The sequence below is a fragment of the Kryptolebias marmoratus genome, linkage group LG20 (genome assembly GCF_001649575.2).
Source record: "Kryptolebias marmoratus isolate JLee-2015 linkage group LG20, ASM164957v2, whole genome shotgun sequence".
Lineage (NCBI taxonomy): Eukaryota > Metazoa > Chordata > Actinopteri > Cyprinodontiformes > Rivulidae > Kryptolebias > Kryptolebias marmoratus.
The window spans coordinates 13,155,705-13,180,377 of NC_051449.1; the positions used below are offsets into that span (position 1 = coordinate 13,155,705).

Sequence of the window (24,673 nt, forward strand, 5' to 3'; positions counted from 1 at the left end):
GTTCTAATCATTTCCTTGTCTTTTTTGTGTTTCAATGTGTAAAATGTAAATAAAAAAGAATGCAAAGATTTGCAAATTTCATAAACCCATATTTTATTCACAATGAAACATAATAAACACACTGAATGTTTAAACTAAGAAATTTTACCATTTGATGGCAGCAAAACATCTCAAAGAAGTTGAGCCAGGGGCAAAAGAAAAGGCTGTAAAAGTCAGTGGTACTAATAAGAAACAGCTGGAGGAGCATTTTACAACTTATTAGGTTGATTGTCAACAGGTCAGGAACTGGACTGGATATAAAAATAACATTTTAGAGAGGCTGAATCTCTCAGAAGTAAATATGGGCAGAGGTTCACCAGTCTGCAAAAAAACTGCATTAAAGGCAGGTCTTATTCAGTTCTGGACATCACTGCATGATGTTCCCACATCACTGTCTGTAAAGACAGTTCACTGTACCATCCAGAAATACTGAAGAAGAAGCCAGATGTGAACACCATTCAGAAAAGCTGCCATCTTCTTTAGGTCATCACCGCTGTCGATGCAGAAAAGAGTATTCAGTTTTAAAAAGGACATATGCTCCCATCTAAAACATGTATTTTTCAGGGAAACTCTTTCATATTTCAGCAACACAAGGCTTAACCACATACATTACAACAATTATTCCTAACAGACTTTCCAGACTCAACATGCAGCATTTTGACTTTAAAAACCCCTCATATACACTGAAGAAAGTGGCTAGTAAAGAAAAAGAAAGCATTAAATATATATATTTATTTATATGTTAACTAAGACCAGTAAAAGATGAATGTAGCCTCCTTCAAAAAAACAAAATCTAAACAAAGGACTTCTTATTTCTAACCAGGATGTATTTTCCTTGATCGCGTCTTTCTGTCTCGCTCTCCTCAGGGAGGGAGCACTCATGTTGTTGATGAACAGAGAAGCACTGCAGTCACACACTACTGTCAGAAAATAGGTCATCTAGCCCACATTTCACTGAATGCCCTAAGCAGATGGTGACAGCGGTAATTGGCATCATGGACTAGGGCCCGCTGTGATGGCTCTGTCTCCTGAGATAATGCATCTTTGTTGGAGTGTCTGTGAAAAACCTGGTCAGCAGTGTCAAAGAAAGAAAGAGAAGAAAGAAAAAAAAAGAAACAGCTCTGCTCTGGCTCTGCTGCGTGGAGCAAAAGCACACAAGGGCATGATGTGTCAGGATTTTCAAAGATTCATCAGAACTTTGTTCTGCAGAGCTGGAGCTGAGCCATTCTTATTTAAATACTCTATTGTCCATTAGCCTTCATCTGTTGTGCTTTGGCCTGGTTACAACTCTTTCAGCATGCAAATGACTTTGACACACAAATCATAGAGCTCCGCAATGAATAAGTAAATTACAGGCCTAGCATTCCTTGAAGGAATGCATATCGCCTGCCACCTTTCATGCCAGAGTTTTAGACCAAGATTCTTTTTTGCTGAGAAATGACTGTGTTATTGCCATTTTGTGTAAACTTATGTAATACTGCAATGTCTCACGTGATCTCGCATGATCTGTCAGCACTTGGAATATGGGTTGGGAATGACTCAGCTACTGCCACACCAAATTTTACCCTAAATTCCCTGAGTTAAAGGGAATTTTTGTGCAGGCTGAAGTTGATTAGCTGTGGTGGCCATCTTGTATTGGATTGACTCCAAACATTAATCTGTTGTAGTTACACAGCCATAAACTGCTTTCTGAGGGTTTCATTAAATCCATCAAGTGGTTCATGAGAAATGTTGATCGCAAACAAAGAAGGCTGGCACCAATAGTTTATGCCAAGGTTTTAAGCAAAGATGTTGTGCAATGTGTTGAGCTCAAAGTATGTATTAGAGACAATACTCGGCTGCAATCAGACCGCATTTTAGCTGAATATCTGTAAAATTGTTTGAGTTCTAGCCATTTTGTGTTTTCTAGGGTCAGTGGACTGTGGCAGTGAATGGGGTTGAGTCCAAACAATCAGTTGTAATGTACATCCAGTGATTACTTTCTGAAAGTTTTATTAAACTCCATGTAGTGATTCATGAGATAGTTTGCTAATGGTCATGAAATGATAAACAAACAAACACACACACATACATAATTACAGGCAAAAACATTATCTCTTTACCTTTTTATTCAGTGGTGGGTGATACTAAAGACACACAGATATTGTGACGTCTACATAGAATCTTAGAGCAATGAATCTAAACAGTGGAGAGATTTTAATCTGGAGCCAACTTCTCGACTTGTGCTTAATGCCGAGTGAAAAGTTTTGACCTTACCGAACCACCACTCTGCACCTTCATCATTACAAATCACAGCTTATTAACTAAAGCCAATTAGAGAATAATCATGTCATGTAAGATGTGTGGCAGCTATCAGCTCGGATTAAACCAGACCTCCAAGTGTATGATAAGTACATGTGATGTGAAAATGAGCATCTCCCCCTCACGATCAGTCAGAACAGAATCGGCACCAGAAGTGAAGCAAGAAGGACACCTAGTGGTAGAAACAGCAGTTCTCAAAAATCATTTGTTTACACTGGAATCGCTTCAAATCTGTCCTCGAGTCAAATGCACAAAATTCTGTTTTGAGACATTTCAGTTTTTCCACTCGATCAAAATAAGCAACTTAAATTTTGTTTTTCCCTCCTGAAATGACTGAGACGCTGCAGAAATAGTCCCGACCCACCCCCGGAGCTGCAGCTGTTTGTTGGTTTAAAGAATTTGTCAAACTGAAACCTTATCTTAGCTGAGGAAGATTTATGGGATCCAGTGCGATCCACCTGCTTGTCTGTCATCCCGGCATGAGCCTACACTATACTCAATTGTATCTATTAGCTTCTGTCTTTGTGCTGCTGCTGAAAATACCTTTAGAGGCGGCTTTTTATCTCGTCACTAGTAGCAATGTCAACCTGCTGCTGGTTAGAAGTGACAGAAAAAGTACACTTGATGTCTCACTGCTCTGAAGTCTTTTCAGACACCAGGTGCTGTCAACAAGCATTTCTTTTTATAGAAAAAAATATACATAAAGTACAGTTCTGTCTCTTTGATAAATTAGCAGCCCTTTTAATAAGGCACATTAAAGAAATATACATTTGTTTTGCCTAGATTGCTATAATTTTCTTATGACTATTTTCATAACCTTCCCTTATATAGATTTATATACTCATATCCCACTGAGTGAGAACTGTTTGTGCCAATATCCTTTATTGTAGTTACAAACTCAGAGAGTGGTTACTTAAATCCCTAAAGAGTAAGGCAGGCACAGTTTGTGTGGTGTTTGAGTCCACTGAGGTCCCACAGATGCCTCAAGGTTGAAAGACAGGCAGCACTCTGTCAATTCTTTGCCTACAGATGGGACATTTTCGTTGTGGCAGGGCCTGGTAGCAGACGTAGCAGCAGCACACATGTCCACAGTTTAACAGGATGCAGTCTCGTGGATGATGGAGACAAATCACACAGACGTTCTCTGGTCTTGCTTCATTAGCAGGTTGCCTCGCAGCTTCAGCCCGTTGTTCTGCGAACATCCTCCGTTCTTGCTCCTGCTCCCAGCGAAATTTCAGGTGACGGTAGTAGCGTAGACCAACCCAGAGGAGGACTGCCGCTCCCGCCAAAGAAGAAGCAACAGCCAATGCCTTCCACCACAAAGTCGTGCTGTAATTACTGCTGAGCAGGGTTTGAAAGTCTGCCGTGCTCAGGAAGTACTGGGAACCATCAGAGGGGGGTAGGAGACACAAAGTGTCATCTGCATCTAATCTCACCTCGCCAACACCAATAAGAGTCGTCCCCACCTACAAAAAGAGTTCAATATGTACGTTAGGATTGCTTTGTCAATGTCTGAAGTGAAAAATATTTACATTTACTGATTGCATATGAATTCATGACTGAGTTACAGGTCTCATCCAACAACTGACTTTGAGCATTTCCTCGATCTCCAGTTGACCTTTAGGCTTCACCCCGCTGACATACTGTTCTATAAGGTTTCCAAAACCATAACTAGCCTGGATAAATTTCTCATAGGTGATCTCTGTGTACGTTCCAGCTGCTTTGAGAGGGTGCAGGACTTTGACTGAAGTCTTATCTAATCCAACCAATAGAAAGGGCACCATGTTCACTCTTTGGTGCAAGATATGCTCTGTGTCTATCCTATAACAAATAAAAACATAATATATTTAACACGCATTAATGAAAATTCAGTTTTGTAAAATATCTGAGTATGACCTGTTCTCACCATGTGCGTAAAATGCCGTTCCACATCAGCTTGTGCTCTTTTAATGTGAACTTTTGAAACACACCAAAGATTTCTTTCTGAAACTGACTCGTCAGAGGCTTTTCTTCACTCTTCACAGTACCTGTAACATATATACACACAAACAGTGGTGAGAAAAAGAAATACAGGTGATTTAAAGTATAGGAAAAAAAAAATCTGTCAGCTCCTGCATGAAAACAAATGAACTCTGATTACCTTCGATGACAGCGTACTGTAGACATGCCCCTTGAGTAACTTTCAAAAGCTCTTTGAGTTTTTCGTCTACGGTGAAACGTGGAGCATTCTGACAACGCAACATACAGATTGTTAAAATATGTAGTAAGCAGCAAATGCAATAATTCTAATTTGGCAAAATTGCACACAAGATCGCATGACCATGTTCAAGAGCAGCTTGCCTAAAAAGACATTTTCTGCCCAACACAGCAAAAAAGTGGACAAGAAGAAAATGTCTATATTTTACACTTATATTTTCTAACATTTCTCAAGATTTTTAATTTTCCATATATATTTTTTTTAATATGTAGAGTATTTAAATCAAATTAGCAAAAAAACTTCTCAAACTTAAACTTGAGTAACACAAGGAACACATTGGTGCTTTAGTCAAGCTCTGATCATTTTGAATTCCAACAATCCGTAACCATGAGCATTCAGATGCATTCAAAAAATAACAGTTTTGAAAAACATTACATTATAAAATATGTTACTTTAAAAAAATTAAAAAAAAATACAAACTTCAAGTTTATTGACAGCTGACTGGCTCTTCTTATACAGACAGTAGAACAAGCCCGAGAAGGCAAAGCTGGCACCAAGACAAACGGCCTCTGTGAGGGTCACAGGAAATCCATCCATGCCCTTTAAGACCAAACAAACAAGCACCTGCGACATTTAGAAAGAGTAAATACATCAGCTGTCTACACTTTTACAGACAAAAAAGCTTATTGTGATGTATAACAGAGAGCTGCACAGAGTACAGGCTGAAAGAAGTGTGAAAAAGAATAACAGAAATTGATCCAATTTCCCGCAGAATTGGACTTTTTTCCCTTGCTTTTCACCACAACATAAAGCATGTATGTTGACTTAATGCATTCTGCAAGTATGTAAATCCAGAGAATAACCCTGTAAATCAAGCGTTTTTTAACCATAATTTACTCTTGAACTGTAGATATTATTAAGAACGTACTCTTTAGCACTAAACGGGGTTAGAGTTAGGGGTTAGTATCTTAACTTTGTTTATTTTGTTGAGTAAAGTTAGCTGTTAGCCTAACATTGCTAAGGCAACCAACAATGAAATCAACACATTCTAACAACCTCACGTCATTTAACGTTATGAGACGTGACCCCCCAAAAATCACGTTTTTTAAATATACAAACACATGTTTGTTTGTTCTTTTTAAATCAGGTAAAATAAATCAAAGTTTCTTGTTTTTCTTACCTGGAACAAAAGAGAAACCTGTCAAGCTATGGTTACTCAGGTCACGTGACGAAGAATTTGGAAACGTCACGTATCAACGCTGCGTGCCCACTGCGCATGTCTGTTACGATCTTTCTCTTCCACGTCGCTCGTCTCTCTCAAACCCCCCGAGATGTCAAGAGTGCGGAGAAGGAGTCCCGTTTCCCCATCCCCTCTGTGGGGGAAATTGCACACGCTCTGGCAGGACAAGCATTTGGTGTTGTTCAAGACGGAGTACACGTTGCTGGTTGTTTCAGTTTTGTGGTTCCTGGAGATTGGAATCAACCTGTGGGTCATACAGAAAGTAGCGTGTAAGTAGCCACGCTGCTAGCTAGCATGCTTCGGTGTTTTGTCACTGTTTTAAATGCAACCCAATGCTAACTAGCTAGCGTTAGCAAGCTTTAACTTGACTCTGCCAGCTGTCAAGGGAACTGGCAGGTGTCACTCACTCAGCACAATGACCTGTTCTGTTTCAGTGTTAAACGCACATTTATTTTCAACAGCAGCTTGTTTTAAAAGTGTCAAATGTTTTATTGTTACTTGCCTGTTCAATAGTATACAGTGCATAATAACTAATCAACACTATGCTGCAAAACAATACATGTTAGCTATGGGTAGTATGTCACTTATACTTTGGTTGATGTAGAATTGTGCTTTAACTTTATTTGTGCACAATTTATAATAAATTTATAACCAAATATTAAAAAAGAGTAACATTTAACACACAGTTTTGCTGCTGAAATACTATTTTATTTGTCTATTTCTATTATCCTTGGTACTTTTCATAGATTCGGCAAAATAAAATTAGAACAAACTGTGTCTTGATGGCACCTAAAAAGCTGTCAATATCTAGTTAAGAAGGAAACTAAAAGTTTTAAATAAAATTTGTGCAAAGATAAATAAATGAATTCTTTATACAAATAAAAAGCAAATAATTTTACTGTGACACAATCCATACCTAATGAATCCATTATTATCCCTTAAATGGTAAACTGTACTTATATAGAGCCATTCTAACCAACCAGGCCACTCACAGTGCTTTACAACACAATCTGTGGCCTCATTTATCCATCCACACACATTCATACAGCACTCTAATACATCTCTACAAAGCGAACCTGAATAAATCATTCTATAGAGTCTAATCAGTGCTTTAGATCACATTTATTCACTGATGGGGCACATCGGAGGCAGTGAGGGGCCCAATAATTATTAATTTTCACTTTTAAACAAGTATTGCATTTATTTAGTTGACTACCAGTTCTTAATCCAGTTGCTGCTGCTACAATCAACATTTTCATCTTTGAATTTTATTATTTTTAAGTGCCTTACTTTATATTTAGTGTGTGGTGCTTATAACTGAATGGCTCTTGTTTTTTCAGTTGTCAGAAATGATCCCCATCTAATGTCGTTGTTTACTTCAGACACTGAGATTGACTGGAAAGCTTACATGGATGAGGTGGAGGGGGTCATAAATGGTACCTACGACTACACCCAGCTGAAAGGAGACACCGGCCCGTTGGTGTGAGTTTGAAAAGCTTTTAGCCGTGATTGGCTTACCGTCCTTCGGTTCAGGCCTCCTGGGTTTATCAGACCCCCCTCCCTGTTGTTGCAGGTATCCAGCCGGGTTTGTCTACATCTTCACAGTTCTGTACTATCTCACCAACCATGGGGTGAACATCCACCTGGGTCAGCACATTTTTGCGGGTTTCTATCTCATTATGCTGCTGCTTGTCTTCAGAATATACAACCGCACAAGGAAGGTTAGTCTTTTTTTTATTTTTGTTTTTCCAAAACCTTTTTTACACCTTTAAAAATGTTAAAGTATCATCTCACTTAACTTTTTACAGCACTTTAAATCAGCTTGTGCTATCCAATTGTAATATGAGTATAAATTTGTTAAAAACGAGAGCCTTTTCTTTTTATGACTGGTGTATTTATCCATCTGTTGAAATTGTCCAGGTCCCCCCCTACGTGTTCTTCTTTGTGTGTTGTGCCTCGTATCGGATCCACTCCATCTTCGTGCTTCGTCTTTTCAACGATCCGATGGCCATGATGCTTCTGTTTGCAGCCATCAATCTCTTCATGGATGGCTACTGGACCCTGGGGTGTGGCCTTTACAGGCAAGTGTGAAACTCATCTTTATTGCCCCACTCAATCGTCACATTTTACACGTTCCTTTGTAAAAATGCTAAAATGTGAGTGACGTTACGAAATTACAACTCAATCGTCCTCTCTTTCTGACAGTTTAGCAGTGTCTGTGAAAATGAACGTGCTTCTTTTTGCCCCCGGATTACTTTTTCTTCTCGTGCGGGAGTTCGGCCTCATCAGAACAATCCCTAAGCTTTCTCTATGTGCAGCCATACAGGTAAGTGCTTCTCTGTCAGTTATTTTATAATGGAAACGCATCTCTGCAGCATTTATCCCCATGTTTGTTTTTGTGTACCGCAGCTTTTTCTAGGCTTGCCTTTCCTCTTGGAGAACCCTGTTGGCTACGTGAGCCGGGCCTTTGACCTTGGCCGCCAGTTCATGTTCAAGTGGACGGTGAACTGGCGCTTCCTTCCCGAGTGGCTCTTCTTGAATCGCTACTTCCACTTGCTCCTGCTGGCTGCTCACCTGCTCACCCTGCTGCTTTTTGCTTTCCGCCGCTGGAAGAGGTGAGTTGGGCTTCGTATGAACTGGAGAACCTGATTTTCTGGACTCTTGTGATAGATTTTCAAATACAAGTCGACACTGTTTTAGAGTACTGTTTATTTGGAGGTAACAGGAACACGTTGGCCTGTTTGCCAATCAGTTGTTTACATATTTAGGCCTTCATATACTACTACAAATGTTTTTATTCCCGCCATAAAAACTGTTTCCTCTTTTACCAGACCAGGAGAAAGCATCTTTGAACTCCTCAAGGAACCAAGCAAGAGGAAGCTCCCCGCTCAGAGCAGCACTGTGGATCATATCCTTCTGTTCCCAACTACAGAACATTGTCGCTGTTTGTTACAGCTTTTACCCAAGGATCTATTGATTGAAAATAAATCAAATATTTTCAACTGTATTTTACCAGTATATAAAAAAAGTATCATTTTGTGATCATGCAAAAAGAAATTTTTGCAATGTTTGGTCCTCTCTCTCTCAAACTGTATGTCTGAGAAGGTGGCCCAGAATGGACTTATCAAAATTAGCCTCCAGAGAGGGTCTTAATTTCTGTTGTACTTTCCTAAAAAGAGAGTACAATAGTTTGTTTATATGTTCTGGTGTTTGTGGCAATTTGCAGTTTACCCACTAGAGGTCGCTGTGTCTCACACACAGCTTTAAAATGCACTTTAACCCTACCAACAGACAGCAGAGACTGTTCAGAAACATGACAGCCCACCGAAATGTATTTACTATAATTATGTTGTGGTTTTCTGCAGCTGACAAGTTACTTTATATCATCAGCAGGAAAGTCCCGGTTCTATCAGTTTCAGTAGAAGACAGAATCATAAAACATCTTTTGCATCATGATCTCAAAGGGGGAATATTTAACCTTTATTTCTGTCAGTTTTGAAAGTCTTTCTTACAAAATAGGGCAACACATTTTTCTCTTAATTAAAAACTGACTATATGACTCTAAAAACATTCAACTTGTCAGGATTTGAATATGAACTTATTGTTTTTTCTAACTCTAATGATAAAATTACACGAGGCTCCCAAATCTTGCTGTAATCCAGCCACACAACATTCAACACTCTGTATCATTTTACACTGAAAGCTGAGCTTGAAATGTGTTTTCTTGTTGATGTCGAGGATCTTTGTCAGGATTCAAACTGACTGGAAGTGTTTGCATGTTGGTGGACGAGTATTAAATGAATGATCGTTTCATTATTGTTGGGCCTTAACACATAATTACAGATAATGCTGATTCTGTTTACGTCCAACTTCATAGGCATGTGCTTCAGCCGCTCGTTGCACTACCAGTTCTACGTGTGGTACTTCCACACGCTGCCTTACCTGCTCTGGAGCGGAGGCGTGAAGAAACTGGCCGACCTGCTCAGGTAGGAGGAAGTCTGAATATTAAACCTTTTAAAGCTTTGATTTTTACAGTACAGTCCACCCCCAAGCTGTCTTTCACATTAAGAAATGACCTTAGTGTCCTGCTGTGCAGAGTCCTGATCCTGGGACTGATCGAGCTTTCATGGAACACCTATCCATCAACTAACGGCAGCTCTGCTGCTCTTCACGTGTGTCACCTCATCATCCTCCTCTGTCTGTGGCTCGCTCCACCTCTGCACTCGGCCCAGGCAGAGAAACAAGAAAACTCATCTGTGAAGGACAAACGCCACTGAGCCTCAGCCCGATTGGACTCGAAGCCCAATCAGCTGCTGAACAGCCTCCATCTTTCCTCCTATTTGATCCGCACAACATCCATACAGAGGGAGGTCTCTGGGGTCGACTGTTTGAGTGGACAAAAGCAGCCATTTGATGCTTCTCATTTCTCACTGCTTAAAGAGACATAAGCTAATCTGGTGGTGCGGACAGATACATGCAGCATGTGATGGCTTGTAGCTGAGACTTGCAGTTGACGAGACGAGAAGTGATGGATTCTCAGGTGTTGTTTTAGGTACAGAATTGAAAACAGCTGTTTCATTGTTTAGAACAAATTACAAAACTACTTCTGTTTCAAACTGCACTCTAGCCATAGTTTATTGGCACACGAATTATCTCATGTGTACACAGAAAGCAATATGTTGGAGTGGTTTGCCAAAGAAGTAGGATTAGATGCTGTAGTTTTAAATTGACTGCTCATAGGCCCAAATAGTTTTTGTCAAGTATTTTTACAAAGTACTGCAAGTAAACAGTAGACGGCTTTAGTTGTCTGTCTGTTGGATTCGTGATGAACCTATGTGGACACTTCAACATAATGTTAAAAAAAACAAACTACAATTTAAGGTTAAAGGCAGTTTAACAAATACAAATAATAAAAGCTGAATGTTGAAACTTTTTAATTATTGTTTTGTTTAGTTTTTTCAGGAGCTGAGAAATAAGTGAATTTCGTGGAGGGGTTTGAGTTTTGCAAAGATCCATCAGGTTTTAAAGGGCTCTTTTTAAATAAAGATTTGGCTAATAATTGGTTAGATAATCATCTGCTTGGAGCAGAGGATTAGTTTTCAGTCAACAATCTGAAGGATACTGAATAGCGTCAGTGTTCTGAATGAATCACACCACTTAACCTCAATGCTGTTTTAATTTTCACACAGGCAATCAAATGATTGGCTTCCAGCAGGTTTTATTTCCCCAATTTTTATTATGTAAGCAGTTCTTTCATTATTTTACAAAAGAAACAATCTGATAGTCCTTCACAATGATTCTACATTTGGCATAGTACAGATTACATTGACTTTACGCTACATTCTAGGCTACAAAAAGCTTATTCAGATGGTCAAGGCATTCTCGTGTTTGCATAAAGCACAGCTCTAATAAAAGGCCACTTGGTCTATGTTGTATAAAATTAGAATGGACTTGGCACTGGTTTATCATTAGTTACAGTTAAAATACAGCATTTAGTTTTTCGTGTAAAGATTTTCAGTCATTATTTGGAGTCGGTCTGTAAATCAGTAAGTCTGGCTCAGTTTCTTCTGAGATGATTGTCTCACATATTATTGGGGTTATAACACAGCATGTTCAGTTTGATGTTCTCGTCCCAGTGACGCAGCAGCAGGAACAGCTGCCTGGCTGCTCCTCGGAGCCCTGCGAGGTCCACCCCCTCCGGCAGCTTCTGACAGCGCAGCCAGAAGTCTGCTTTCGCCGCCACCAGTTCCCACTCCATGAAGTACCCGGCACACCGGTGCTCCAGCCAAGCCAGAGCCACGGCCGTGGCCCAGGTCGAGCCCTCCAGGTCCTCCTGAGCCAACTGACCGCTGCCCTGGAGGTCACCTGACTCTGCCGAGGAGCCCTCGCATATGTCCGTCTCTGAGCCCCGGCCGCTGTCCGCTTGTCCCAGGCTCTGAGAAGGACCGATGGACAGCTCCAAGGAGCCCTCCTCCGAGCTGAGGAGGTCAGGGGGTGAGGTGACAGGGTCTCGGTCTGACAGGTGTCTTCGCACAAGCCTCAACTCCCAAATCAGGGGGTTGTCGACGGGAGTGTGGTGGAAAGGAGGAGCGGACGGTTTGGCGATGGAGCACGAAGATGGAGAAAAGGTAACGTGGTGGCCAGCAGGAGCCCCTGGAGGCTTGGCAGACGTAGATAAAGAGGGAGCGCTGGGAGACGTACAGCGGAAGGCTGGGCTGAGGCTGCGGCGGTGCAGGCCGTAAGGCGACGCTCGTTTAAGGCGGTCCAGGGGGATCTGGACACAGTCTGAGTAGATCTCCGTCAGTAGAAAGGCCCCTGAGGCCAGCTGCAGATGCACCTGAAGGAGAACCATTGATCAGTGAAACAAATCAGGCTTGAAGTTTGTAATACTGCATGGTTTGGAAAAAAAAAATTTGAGAATTTTCATTTTCTGTAAAAATGCAATGTGAATGCTGAATGACTGCCATAATTCACTGAAACTGAGTAGCTAAAGAAAAAAAGCAGAGCAAAAGCTAAAAATAGCACAAGATGGTAAAAACAGACCATGTATGCTGAAATTGATTTCAAAACCAATAATTTTGGAAGAACTAAAGAGATCTCAGGTGTATTTCTATGGGGAAAACATTTGAAAATAAAGGTAAATAATATGAAAAATATCAAAGTTACAAAATACAAAAGTCATTGCACCCATCTCCTGAATGTGCTGAATATGGTGATATGAAGATGGCTAAACTAGCATAAAATATGCAGAAGTAATTGGATAGCAAAAAAAAAAATGTATGAAAGAGTAAAAAAAACAAACTGTAAAACAAATACTCGTGATCTGAAGCTGCTTTGAACGTTTTGGTAATTCTGCCACAGATTCTTTCAGACGTCTTATCCACATGTGCTTTCAGCTCACCAGAGGCAGGTAGTCGGGAGCTTCACTCTCAGGTTGTTTGTCCGTCTCTGCAGATAAACAGTGAGACTTGAGAGGAACCTGCTTTCCTGATGAGATGGAGGACCTGAGTCGGCCCAGAGGGAACCTGGAGATGCAAGAAAACGGGACAAAGCAGACAGTAAACCGTAAAACTCTCGCATCTCCGCTGAAGTTTGCAGTAGCACCAAATCTTTTCTCATCTCCAGTGAATATGACAAGAATTCCGTGTTTCACAGAACGAAAGACTTACCTGGTACCAAAGAAGCTCTCCATTGACTTGCTTTCTATAGATCGCTGCGAACAGTTGCATGACAGGCCTGACGTTACAGGAGCCATGGAACAGGAGCCGCTGCCACCTACGTCTGAGGCAACATTGGGAAGTATTGTTTCATGAGCACTGTGATAACAACATGTTGTGTTTCTCTCACCAGAAATACTAAAGACACTACCCCCAAATCAACAAATTTCCATTTGCTCAGGGGCTTTTTAGAGTGGGGCATTATTTAGACGTGTGTGAGATCAAGTCTGAGGAAAGAACCGTCTTTGCTCTGCTGTCTGGTCAGTTTAAAATCACCATTTGGTCAGAACCCTCTGTCCTTGAGACCATCCTGACCCTCGAGTGTTCACGCCGAGTGGGCAAAAATACTTACAAGAGATGTAACACTACAGGGTGGGGCAGGAGTGTCATCTCTGTCTGAGAGATACAAAGATCGCTGATGACCTAATGTCTGCAGACAGAAACGGGTGCAGCAGTCGTCCAGTCTGTTTACCTGTAAACTTCCAGGTATCTTCCATCTCGTCGTAGTCCCTGCTGGACCGGCGCCTGCCCAAACCGACGGAGTAGGCCCTCTGCCTGCGACCGCCTGACTGAGAGGTTTGCCTTTTGCCCAAATGAATCCCTGCACACACACACACACACACACACACATATATAAGTCCCCACGATTAGATCTGTCATGACCCTATAAAAAAACAAAACAAAACACAACAAGATTATGTGACATACTTTGCTGTGAGTCTGTTTTAGTAATGTTAGAGGAGTACATGTGATGGAATTCTCCATTTTTATGAAGCCGAAAAAAACATTTGAAGAAACAGTTTTAAATCTTCAGTGATAAATGGCTGAGCTCCTCAGGCGTTTAGTCCAGAGTGAGACACCAAAGACAGAATCATCACTACCTCGAGCGGTAAAGAGACCGCTCTGAGACATGTAAACACAAATGAACGGAGAGGTGTGCTACAAATGGGTGCTAAAATCCTAAACATAGCCAAGCAGAAGGGACGATTATTGTTAAAAAGCCTTGTAAATAACCATATAATGCCAAACTGACAACAATATAAATGTCTATAAAGGAGCATTTGCATGAGCATCTATGGAAACTTTGAAATTTGAAGTTGTTTTAGGATGGCAGCAATTCCTTTTGGTCTTGGTCTGACTAAGACTAGCCATTAGCCCATCAGTTTAGTCAGAATTAAACTGTTTCACCAAACTCAGGTCATTTAAAGAGCTATCTGCAACAGGTAAGTTTTATAATAGATTGTATGTGCAGTAAGTTAATGTAGTGATTAAATGACAGTAAAAACTTTGATGGTTCTACAGAAGAAAATAAAAAGAACTTAGTGAAATAATTGCGTGCACGGTCTTTGTGTTTGAGTTGGTAACACACCTGTGGTGTGGATGTCCATGTTGTCTGAGAGGCCTTTGCTGATGTTGCCATCAGTGGTGGTGAAGGCTGTGTACATGCATATGATGTTACAGTGCTTACTTGTCTGAATGGCCTTCATACGATATCGTTTGGATGAACCTAAAACAAATGAAGTACAAGGCAAAATGAATAAGAGATTAATACTGTGCTTAATAGTTTACAGCTAGGAATAAATCCGTTTTTACCATGTCCAGCATCATTCTCTTTTTCTGCCATTTTCTCAAAGTCTCTTATAACTGAGCGAGCAGTCAGTTGGTGAATGATCTCCTCCCACGGCTTTCCTCCCTCTTCCCTGCCAGCTCCACCCTCATCGACCCCAGTCGGTGACCCCTCGGGGGTCCAAAGGTGCCCCAGGTCCACAGTGACCTCCCAGGACACTGGCCTGCCGCTCAGCAGGCCGTGAATGTGGGAGCGACACTGACCCGGAGGGGGGTCTTCAGGTGAGACAGCGGTGAAGAGATACTCTGGGTCCGTGAGGCTGTCCCAGTCCAGGGGGGAGGCAGGAAACAGGAGTCCATCTGAAGGGTCAGAGAGACAAGGTGGAGATGACACTGATGTAAAAAAATCGTTTGCTTTTTAGCACTCTTACTAACTCACTGGAGTCAGTGAGGCTTCTGTGGGACTCAGTCTCTTGTGATGGAGGCTTCGTTTCTCCATCACTTTCGTCCAGCCTCCCTCCCAGGGTTTGGTCAAAGGAGACCCTCTCCAGAGCTCTCCTCAGGCGATGCATCTCTAGTTCACCCTGGGGTGAGGAAAAACTCCTCGCTGCCATGGTTGAACGAGCCAAAGCTTTCTGTCTCCTACGAGACTCCTCGCCTCTGTCCGGGCGCCCATCCTGATTGCGTGAGAGTGAAAATAAAAAGCACTGCCACGTTTATCAGATTGTGAAATAGCTGTCATATACGCCGCAAGCTCCAAAGGTTTCATACCTTTCCCTTTTTGGCTGCTTTGTCAGAAGTTTCAGCTAAAAGGTTTTGCTGCCATTCTGGATCAGCCCAGCGAGATAAAGATGGCGGTTCTGGTTGGGGCATCCTCTCAAGACCCTGTGGCAGAGACCCCGTTTCCAACACGGGGCCGGAGGAACGAGACTCTGAAAGGAACACGCCACCTGCAGAGTCAGAGTTTGAGGCATGGATGTGTGAATGGGAGTGACTTTGAAGACTTCGCTCGCTGCTCAGGGAGCAGTGGGTGAGGACGTACTGCTCCTGAATGTAGGAGCTCTCCTGGATCCTCCTCCTTATCCCGCTGGACCAGTCCAGCTCCAAACCTAGAGTGGAAAAAAAAACAGCTGTTCACCACCTTTACAGAAGTGTGTCCATGAAAATGGGGTTCACTGATGAGGTGCTGACCTGGACTGGTGCCGGGGTCGATGTCTCTGGCGCAGGAGAACTCTGAAGAAATTTCTCTGGATATTTCTCTCAGAGCCTCCTCCAGGTCCATTGCGTCGGCACAAGTCACCACAGGCATGAGCTCAGAGGGAGGAGGGGACGAGAGCTCATCGTTTGACTGGCCAAAAACCGAACCCATGGAGTCCCGGTGCAAACTTCTGGATTCCCGTCCTTCAGACTAAAAACAGAAGAACTCAAAAATCATTCGCAGACTGATTAAAAACTCCTATGTTTTAAACTACAGTGATGTGGCTCATACCTCTGTCTTTTTTGCTTTGAAATTCGTCATGTCGTAAAGAGTGCAATATCCAGTCAAACAATCACCAGGATAGAGGGGAGGGATTTCATTGGGTGAAAGAAGAGCCTCCATGTTCTCTGGCAGGTACCAGTCGATCCGAACATCCGTCAGAACGGGTTCAAAGGCCTTTTTTAGAGATTTGATCAGCTGCAGGAGAGTTAGGCAACCGATTATGATACTTTCAAGCTTAAACAGTTAATTATACAAATAAAAAAGCTGTTTAAATAAAGAACTATTTGACATCTTTAAAATAACAGCAGTCCACAAAAGGCACTTTATGAAGAGCGACCATAAAACAAAAAGCTTATCAACCTGTGATTTCATCATCACCAGTTATTATATGATTACTCTCCAAGAATATATGTAGAGTATAAAAACAACTTGGCTATTTAAAAAAAAGGTTACTATTAAAATTGATAACTCCTAGCCTTAAATAGTTGTAGATGTACATGCAAATGCACACGTCTTAAGAGATCTCACAATATTGCACAAGATTGTGCATAATGTCATTTACAAGGTTTGACCAAAACTTTGTTCCTTCTCAGCATAAGATGGTTTTAGATTAAATCTCCTTCAAAACAATGATAGGCCTTTAAAGAACTGATCCTGTTCACACTGTTTGTAATTGTTGTATAATTCCTATTTATCCACTAGGTGGCAGTGCTTCGCTGCTGCAGACCTTGGGCTGGAGTCTCTCCTCATCGTCCAAGAACTCTGTCATCCCTCCTGTCAGTCTGGCGACTCCCTGCAGGAGTCTCCTGCAGGCTTGGGGTCCAAGGCCCAGGCCAAAACATCTGCAAAGGTCACACAGGTGATGTAGACATTTACAAGCCTGACAATACTGAGTCCTGGTTTGTTTGGGGTTTTTTTGCTTTCTTATTTTTTTTGTTTGTTTGTTTTGTTTTGTTTTTAACAGCAGACCGTGGCCAGATGTTGGTTAGCAGTGCATGAATAAGGGAAACAGAAAACCCTAAAACTGATGTACAGCCAAGAGAACAAACTGATTTACAGTCACGGGCGTACATGAGCAGCATTTGCTCAAATTTGATGAATTAAAGATGGAAGAAGACTAAACGTGTACATAATTTTCAGTCACACTATCCAAATACTGCGGAGAAACTCAGTCCAAGGAGAGAATACTAATGAGACATAAATGGAGTTATTGTGCATCTGTAAGGAGCCTGGAGAAAAGCGATGGGCGTGACTCTTACTGCAGAGCAGTGCACTTAACGGGATTACTGGGCGGGGCTGAAAAACCCTTCCACCCTTTCATACTCCACCCATAACGCTTCACCCTCAGTTCTTACAGATTGCAGTTTGCTCGTGTCCTCTGTCGTTTTCCTTAGGTTTTCCCTCACATGTAGCTTCTCACTTCCCTCTTCCTGGCTGCACTTGTTGCTCCCTTTTCTTCACACAGTAATTCTGTCATGTCAGACCTAATCAGCAAACTGCAGTTTATGTAAAGGTTGGATGAAATAATCTACACTTTGTTTGTTTATCTCCCCCCTCTCGGTGTTAGATAACCCCCCACCCCCCCCACCCCGACCCCTCTCTGCATCACCCCCCACACGGGGCCGTACCTGCCAGCGCATGTGTTTCTGCGCACCAACTCCAGCACTTTGGCCACATTGCTGATGGACCCATCTGTGATGATAAAGACCTGGCGAGGATATGAGCGCTGCATGGGCTGCTGGTAGAGCCAGGACAGCGCCCCCAGCAGGTTGGTGCCTCGCATGTCTGCTCTCATCCTCTGGACGTACTCGTACGCCTGCATCAGTGTCACCTAGATGAAGACACACAGTGTAGCAGAAGCACAGTTCTAAAGAAGCTGGGATGTTGTCTAAAGGTCATCAATACAGAATGAAATTATTTGCAGATATCATCATATCATCTTTTATTCACAATGGAACAAAGTAAACATATGAAATGTTTAAGAAATTGTACTTTTATGGTAAAGAATAGGGTAACTTTGAATTTTATAGCAGCAACACATCTCAAAACAGTTGATCCAGGGCCATTTTTACCACTGTGAAGCAGCTCCTCTTCTGTAACCAGGAACTGAGGAGAGCAGCTGCTGGAGGTTTCAGAGGAAATATTGTCCCATTCTTGTCTGATGCAGGATTTTAGCTGTTCAACTGTCTTGGCAGTTCTTTGCTGTTCTAACACTGCCATATACTTTTCTGCACTGATGGTCCTTTTCCAGATGTGTAAGCTGCCCATACTATAAGCATTAATGCACCCCCATATCATCAGAGAGGCAGGCTTTTGAACAGTGTGATGATAACAGGCTGAGTCATGTCTCTTCCAACTGTTTCTTATTCATACTACGTACTTTTACAGCCCTTTGTTGCTCCTGTCCCAACATTTTTGAGATGTGTTGCTGCCATAATATTCAGTATTACCTTCTTTCCAGAATAATGTAATTTTTGTATTAGTTTCAGCATCTGTTATGTTTACAAAGTTCCTTTGTGAATAAAATGTGGGTTTATGAGATTTGCAAATCATTGGATTCTGTTTTCATTTACAATTTAAACAACGTCCCGGCTTCTTTGGAATTGGGGTTGTAAATTAAAAATGTAATTTAAATTAGATCTGCTGCAAAGGAGGCAAAAGCAAACAATGCCTGCACAACTGGACTGCCAGGGCAAACACTACATGAGATTAATTTACTGTTTGAGGTTAGTCTGTGAGTACAGCAAAGCATAAAGGCAGCTCCCCACTGATGAAGAAGGCACAAACAGTATGTATGTCTATCTATCTATATCTATATATTAGCACCTGCTGTAATGTGATCTCAGTTGAGACTGTTGAAAAACATGTCAGAGAGGAAAGGAGATTGGACGGCATCTCCTGTCTGAGTGAAAATGCATGAAAGGCCACCATATGGTGGAGAATGTGTAAAGACTGTTTGTCCTTGCAGCCCCTGTTCTGGATAAAACCTGATACTCTGCTGCTAAGGCAACCCAAGAAGCAGCCCTGTTGTCTGCTTAGAGAGTGGACAGAATAGAACAGGTAGTCCTGCGTGACATCTGCACTCAGAAAACAGGATCCAAATGCTGCGTGTGTTTTCTTTCACCACAATGAATGCATGGTATTAAAGATAGAAATTGCAGTATCATAAAACTTGAGGATAATGTTTTCCAGCAAAGGTCCCTGAGTAGCACTAACATCAGTGCAGAGCTTGCTGGAGTTGAACAGAGGTTTGATGGTGGTCCCAAAGCCCACAATATTTAGCATTGTACCAGAAGGTAGGCTCTTCAGGGCCACCGCCATGGCTTCCTGATGAGACAGCAAAACATAGACAGGCTAAAGTCAGATCAATACCTGCGCCTCAACATTGAAATTATACTGCAGTTTATGAGTTTGCTTTCTGCTGCATCCTGCCTTTACACGATGGATGTTGTTGCCACTCATGCTGCCGCTGCGATCGATAAGGAACAGCAGCTCTCTGGTGGCCTTGTGCAGCTCCAGAGGTTCAGACAGTAAGTCAGGGCAGAAGTTGAGCATCAAGACGGGGCTACAGAGGATGTCTTTGTGGTATCTCCTCCTCACATACTCCACCTGCAGCACAGTGAGACTGGTAGTCAGTAGGAGAACAAGGATAAGGGGTGTCAAAAATGGTTGTAGAACACAAATGTGAATTTTTTAACCTTTCTCTCTGGCTCTGAATCTTTGCGGGTGCAGCGAATGAAGTCACGGCGGGAACAGATTAGCTGATCGTACTGACTGAAGGAGAGTCGGCCTTTCTCTAAGATTATCAAAGGACTGTGAGGTTCTGTTGAAGACGAAAGGTAAAAAAAAAAGACATGTGAAGCATCCCCTCTTTTTTTCTTTTTTTAACATCAGTCTGTAAACGCCTAGGAACTGAGGAGAGCAGCTGCTGGAGGTTTTGGAGGGAATGTTGTCCCGTTCTTTAGTTCCATTTTACACAGTCCCAATAGAAATGTAAACATGTGACAGATGGTTTCTTATTTCTCACCACTGAGGTGCAAGATGATCTCTATGTGTCGGTCGTATGGATGCTCCTGAGCCAAGGTGATGTAGGTGGCAGAGGCACTTTGGGCACTGGGATCTGCATCTGCTCTCAGGGCGTGCGTAGGACTTTCCAGTCCTGCAGAGAAATTAAAATGGAGGCAAATAAATTATTTTGGCATAATTACTGCAGAATAACCAAACGTTCACTTCATAACCCTGATATTTTATCCTCTATAGCCTTAGTATTTGTGTTTCTGGCATTGTTTAGTCATTAGATTTTGCAATGAGATTGTCCACCTTTAGATATTTCAGAACCTGTGCATCAGGCTTATTAAAGAGGACAGACAGTACCAGCCAGCAGACAGGCCGCTCGGACCAGCAGCTGGAAGCTGAGTTCATAAGGTGCCAGGTTGGCAGCAGAATTGGTGAAGATGGCATGAGAGCACTGCTGCTCCGAGTCCACGGTTCGATCCTGTTTTCCTGAGGTGGCACCAAAGCAGCTGGCCCTGGGGAGAAATGAATTTCAGATAGCAAACAGTCCATCTTTGGTTTTTTTATTTATGATACCAAAAAAAACATTCAATGGTCTACATAAATACCCAATTTCCTCAGACTTTCCTCCATTTTCACTCTTGCTTGAAGTCATCTGGCCACTGACGACCGGAGTAAGCAGCTTTGGGTAGACGATTCGAATTGCTCCGTTCTCCAAAGTGGGGAGTTCAAGCGTGGTGCTAATGATGACAGACACTATATCCATGGGACCGATGACCCCGCAGCCCACGACGAAGGTGGTTCTTGCCATGTCCTCATCCAGGATGAGATGTCCTTAAATCAAAACACATCATGAGATTATTAAAAATGGCATAAAGTAAGCATAATCGGGAGGGTTAGGGCATCAGAAAACTTATTCAAATGTGTGTTTTTGATATATGTTTGTGCCACTCTTGATACTATAGTGCCTCAGGTTAGTATTAAGTATTTGATCATTTTTTAGCAAAAACATAAAAATACAGAAACAGTCATTCGCGTTGCTTTAATTAGTCTGAATGATTTTATCAAACATAACTCACAGTTACAGAGCTACAATAGATCATCTCTGGTTTAGTTTTAAAAATCCAACAACAAAAAGAAAATATTTTCTTTTTTTAAGTCAGTCATTTCAAATCTGCTGATATTTTTGTTTCATATTATTACTCTGCAGACATCAGGTTGATGTGTGCTAAATCAGGAAATGAGTTTTCAGTATTAGGGCAGGAGGCCAGATGTTTTTGCCTTCTTGGTCATTTGCATCCAGCAGCCCTGAGCTGTAGCTGCGTTGTACTCGTTCGCTGATCACACGATTACAGCAGCGCAGAAACAGAAGCTAAAGTGAGCTGTGGACTTTTTACAGCTCTACAGTAAAACAACAACATATTTTTGTGCTCTATCACTTCACACTGTCGTAATATTTTTTATACTTTATTTACAAATATTTTTCTCAAAGAAATACACTAAGATAGCTTCAGTTTCTTCACAAACAATGTTCTTGCACTTGCTCTTTTTTATCTTTGAATGTACTTTCAGTTTTTAGCCTCAATTCTGCTACTTTTAGCTTTACCAGCTCAATTTCAACTTTCCAGCAAATTTCAGTAAGGTCATACAGAATTCTCTTGTTACGTTACATCTGTCTTGCATAGGATAAATAAAACATGTAATTATGACCATAAGCAGGCTTGTGTGGACCTCATCAGGTCTGTGTTTAGGTTGTTTCTGCTCAGTTATTGTTAGAGTTCTTTATTAATATCTTTGCTGGTTGTCCTGAAACCCGTACGGGATATTGAATACTCAAGAATGCAAATCTAAATCCATCACTGACGTTTATGAAACAGTGTCAAATACAAGAATCTTGGGATTTGGTTTGTTTTTTCGCTGCATTTATTCCTCCCACTAACTCCTCACCATTGCTGCATTGCATGTCCAGGTTGGACATCCCACAGCAGCCCCACTCCCGGCCACTCTCACAGTATCCTTCGAGACCGGATCCAGGGCAGCAGTCCAAACAGCAGTCCTTTAGCTTCCCTCGGCTCTGGATCTGCACACCTACCAGCCGGCCCGCGATCACAGCCTCAAAGTCCACCACAACCTCTTTTTCCCGAAGAGGGTACACGAACACACCTTGATAAAAAATTACAGAAATATCAGGGGTTTATGTTTTGGGACTCTAATTCCTCTTAACTGTTCTGCTAAAATACAAAATTTTTAAGCTGATTTTTGCCTTTTGTTTAATATATATATACATATAAATACAATAAACCTATTGATGCTTAGAAAGCATTGAGTCTAAATGTCTCATTGTGGGTTAGACTGTGCTCTCCTGGATTTAGCACTGAGAGTGTCCTCACCTTCCACAGACTCTGTGTCAGCGTTGGCATACGTAAGGCGCGCGGTGATGCCCATAGAGCATCCGTTGGCACAGGATTTGATGCAGGAGGCCTTTAGTAGCAATGGCTCCCACGTTGAGCGGTTTCTCAGCCCCACCATTTTTTTTCCGTACCACCAGGCTTCAACTGAGTGCATAAACACACAGCTACAGAGCTCAGTGAAATGGTAGGAGAAGACAGGAAGAGAAATATGTAAGCGCATATTTAAACTCTCTCATTTAATATTCACAATGATCTTTATAGGTCAGACATGATTTTTAAAGCTCCCTAAATCGAAGGGGCTGAGATTTTGTTTATACATTATGAACAGGGCAGGTGTTTATTTATATTTGCACACATCAGCTATTGGTCATGTAACCAAGATGCCTCCTGTTCAGCAGCTCTTAGCAACCACTTGTGATAAATTGTGTATAACAGGCCTGGTCAATCATTACCAGCGCAGGTCGGCACTTATTACACTATGCATCACTACTAGCATTTGCAATCAGTAGCCATCCAGTATGCAAACCCACGTGTGCCAACAATTATGGTCCTTCCTTAACTCCTGTTTGCCCTAAAGTTTCCATTTTACTCAAGTTGTGCAGAATTGTTCTTAATGATCAACCACTTTAGGAGCAACAGGTGCCGAGACCAGCGTACAGGTCCGCTCTGACACACAGACACACGAAGTGCACTCGTGTGTGCATTGGTGTGTGTGTGTGTGTCTGTTTGTGTTTGCCATGATCCAGGTAATGGTCTTCTCACATCTACCTTTCTAACAAGATCAACAGCCTCCATCTGGCTACTGCCCTCTCAGCACATAACAAGCCAATAAATGCCTGGTGTGTTGGAGTAGGACAAACTGTTGCTGTTAGAATCCACACGAAAGGAAAAGTACGATGTTATGTTCCCTCCATAGTGTAATCTGCTCAGCCCCAGACCTCTGTCTGAGCCGAGGAAGGGTCAGAAAGAATGGTTGTATTTGCAAGAAAGCACGTATAAAAAAGGGATTCAAATCATACAGTTGTTGCGTTTTGAGTGAAATCTTAATTAGCACATAATTAGAATAAAACAAATTCTTCAAATTCTTCATGCAAACCTTTGAAAGTTCTGTATGATTTGTATTTTACATGTAAAACAAAAAAAACTTTCACATTTAGTTGTAAATTTTGACAAATTGCAAAAGTAATATATCTGCATCTAGACAACCCTTAAGTATTAAAAACGTGCAAATCTCACTAAATGAAAGTCACTATTTGCTCTGCAAGTTTTAAATAATTTGTCCGATGTTTGCTTAGCGTAGAGTGGTGTCTTTGAAACACTGCTGCTGCCTTTTGTCACTTCCAAACGCGAGATAACAAGCAAAACCCCCACGCAGGGAACACTTACTGTACTGCTCAGTGTAGTGTCAGATAATCTGCAGTCTCTGCATCACTCCAGCGCCACATCTGCTCACAGGTTTCCCCCTTGACACACTGAAGGAGTTTTCCTGGTTTTCCTCTCACTCCACAAATTTACCAGCAGTCCTGAGATGGAAAAAAAGTCCATTTACAATGCAAAGCCCTCCATTTGACTTTAACACTCATATTTGTGCACAGCAGCTCACTTAGACTTAAATGCTTATATTAAAATGTCTTTCAGAAATACAGCCATGTCTTGCTGCTGAGACGCATCACCAGCTCGCAGCTCTGCGCAAACCTACTTTTCCTGCTTGGTAAAATGTCATCCGCTTACCTGCTCTGTCCTGGAGCAGCGGGCTGATCAGGACCTGCTGTTCAGGCACAAGCTAACACACAACGGTAAGCAAGGCAGAGCCTGCTTTTCATCCAGACAATTGGCTGTGATGGTAGCAGCACCATAATTCATGGCTAATGGCTTGGCTAGAGAGAGAAGAGGAGAGGGAGGAGGAGGAGGAGGGGATGATGTGGTCTGCCTCTCCCAACAGGTCAGTGAGACGGCAGCAGCAGTAGGTGAGACCAAAGAAGCAGCAGCTTTTATTGTCCTTCAGTTTCCATTTTCATCACTGAAACTGCAAGATGAAAACACCCATTTGAACAGTTTTAAACATGTATATTTTCAACCCATTTATTAATTTAATCTTTTAAGCATAGCACAATTGGCTTGGCTTGTGTTGCTTTTAATCACTTTACCCTTTTTTAAATTCACGTACTCCTCTTTAATAAACCACTGTTTACAGCACAACTAAAAAAA

The 24,673-nt window shown here is 41.8% G+C and overlaps 3 protein-coding genes across 4 annotated transcripts; 1 reads left to right on the forward strand and 2 right to left on the reverse strand.

Annotated features, from left to right (window-relative positions):
- Positions 1-3,200: 3,200 nt before the first annotated feature.
- On the reverse strand, positions 3,201-5,822 carry mul1a (mitochondrial E3 ubiquitin protein ligase 1a). 2 transcript variants are annotated; one of them, XM_017422145.3, is made up of 6 exons: positions 5,718-5,822; positions 5,018-5,137; positions 4,481-4,568; positions 4,247-4,367; positions 3,930-4,161; positions 3,201-3,806 (listed from the first exon to the last, which is right to left on the reverse strand). In XM_017422145.3, the coding sequence occupies exons 2-6, from the start codon at positions 5,132-5,134 to the stop codon at positions 3,324-3,326; spliced, it is 1,041 nt and encodes a 346-aa protein (XP_017277634.1). In that variant the 5' UTR covers positions 5,135-5,137; positions 5,718-5,822; the 3' UTR covers positions 3,201-3,323. The 2 variants fall into 2 exon arrangements, with proteins under 2 accessions (XP_017277634.1, XP_017277633.1); XM_017422144.3 differs by having other exon boundaries at positions 5,018-5,161; positions 5,718-5,801.
- Positions 5,821-10,714, forward strand: alg3 (ALG3 alpha-1,3- mannosyltransferase). Its single transcript, XM_017422314.3, has 9 exons — positions 5,821-6,046; positions 7,160-7,259; positions 7,351-7,498; positions 7,698-7,858; positions 7,983-8,103; positions 8,187-8,392; positions 8,609-8,685; positions 9,619-9,763; positions 9,874-10,714. The coding sequence occupies exons 1-9, from the start codon at positions 5,869-5,871 to the stop codon at positions 10,052-10,054; spliced, it is 1,317 nt and encodes a 438-aa protein (XP_017277803.1). The 5' UTR covers positions 5,821-5,868; the 3' UTR covers positions 10,055-10,714.
- A 292-nt stretch (positions 10,715-11,006) lies between these two features.
- vwa5b2 (von Willebrand factor A domain containing 5B2) lies at positions 11,007-24,324 on the reverse strand. Its single transcript, XM_037982046.1, has 21 exons — positions 24,197-24,324; positions 22,445-23,988; positions 22,002-22,217; positions 20,663-20,888; positions 20,415-20,569; positions 20,068-20,199; positions 19,739-19,863; positions 19,473-19,649; positions 19,257-19,367; positions 17,669-17,871; positions 16,768-16,882; positions 16,050-16,235; positions 15,752-15,968; positions 15,332-15,669; positions 15,000-15,237; positions 14,588-14,920; positions 14,364-14,501; positions 13,467-13,595; positions 12,947-13,052; positions 12,679-12,802; positions 11,007-12,114 (listed from the first exon to the last, which is right to left on the reverse strand). Exons 2-21 carry the CDS (start codon positions 22,683-22,685, stop codon positions 11,359-11,361), a joined length of 4,266 nt encoding a protein of 1,421 aa, XP_037837974.1. The 5' UTR covers positions 22,686-23,988; positions 24,197-24,324; the 3' UTR covers positions 11,007-11,358.
- Between the last annotated feature and the right edge of the window lie 349 nt (positions 24,325-24,673).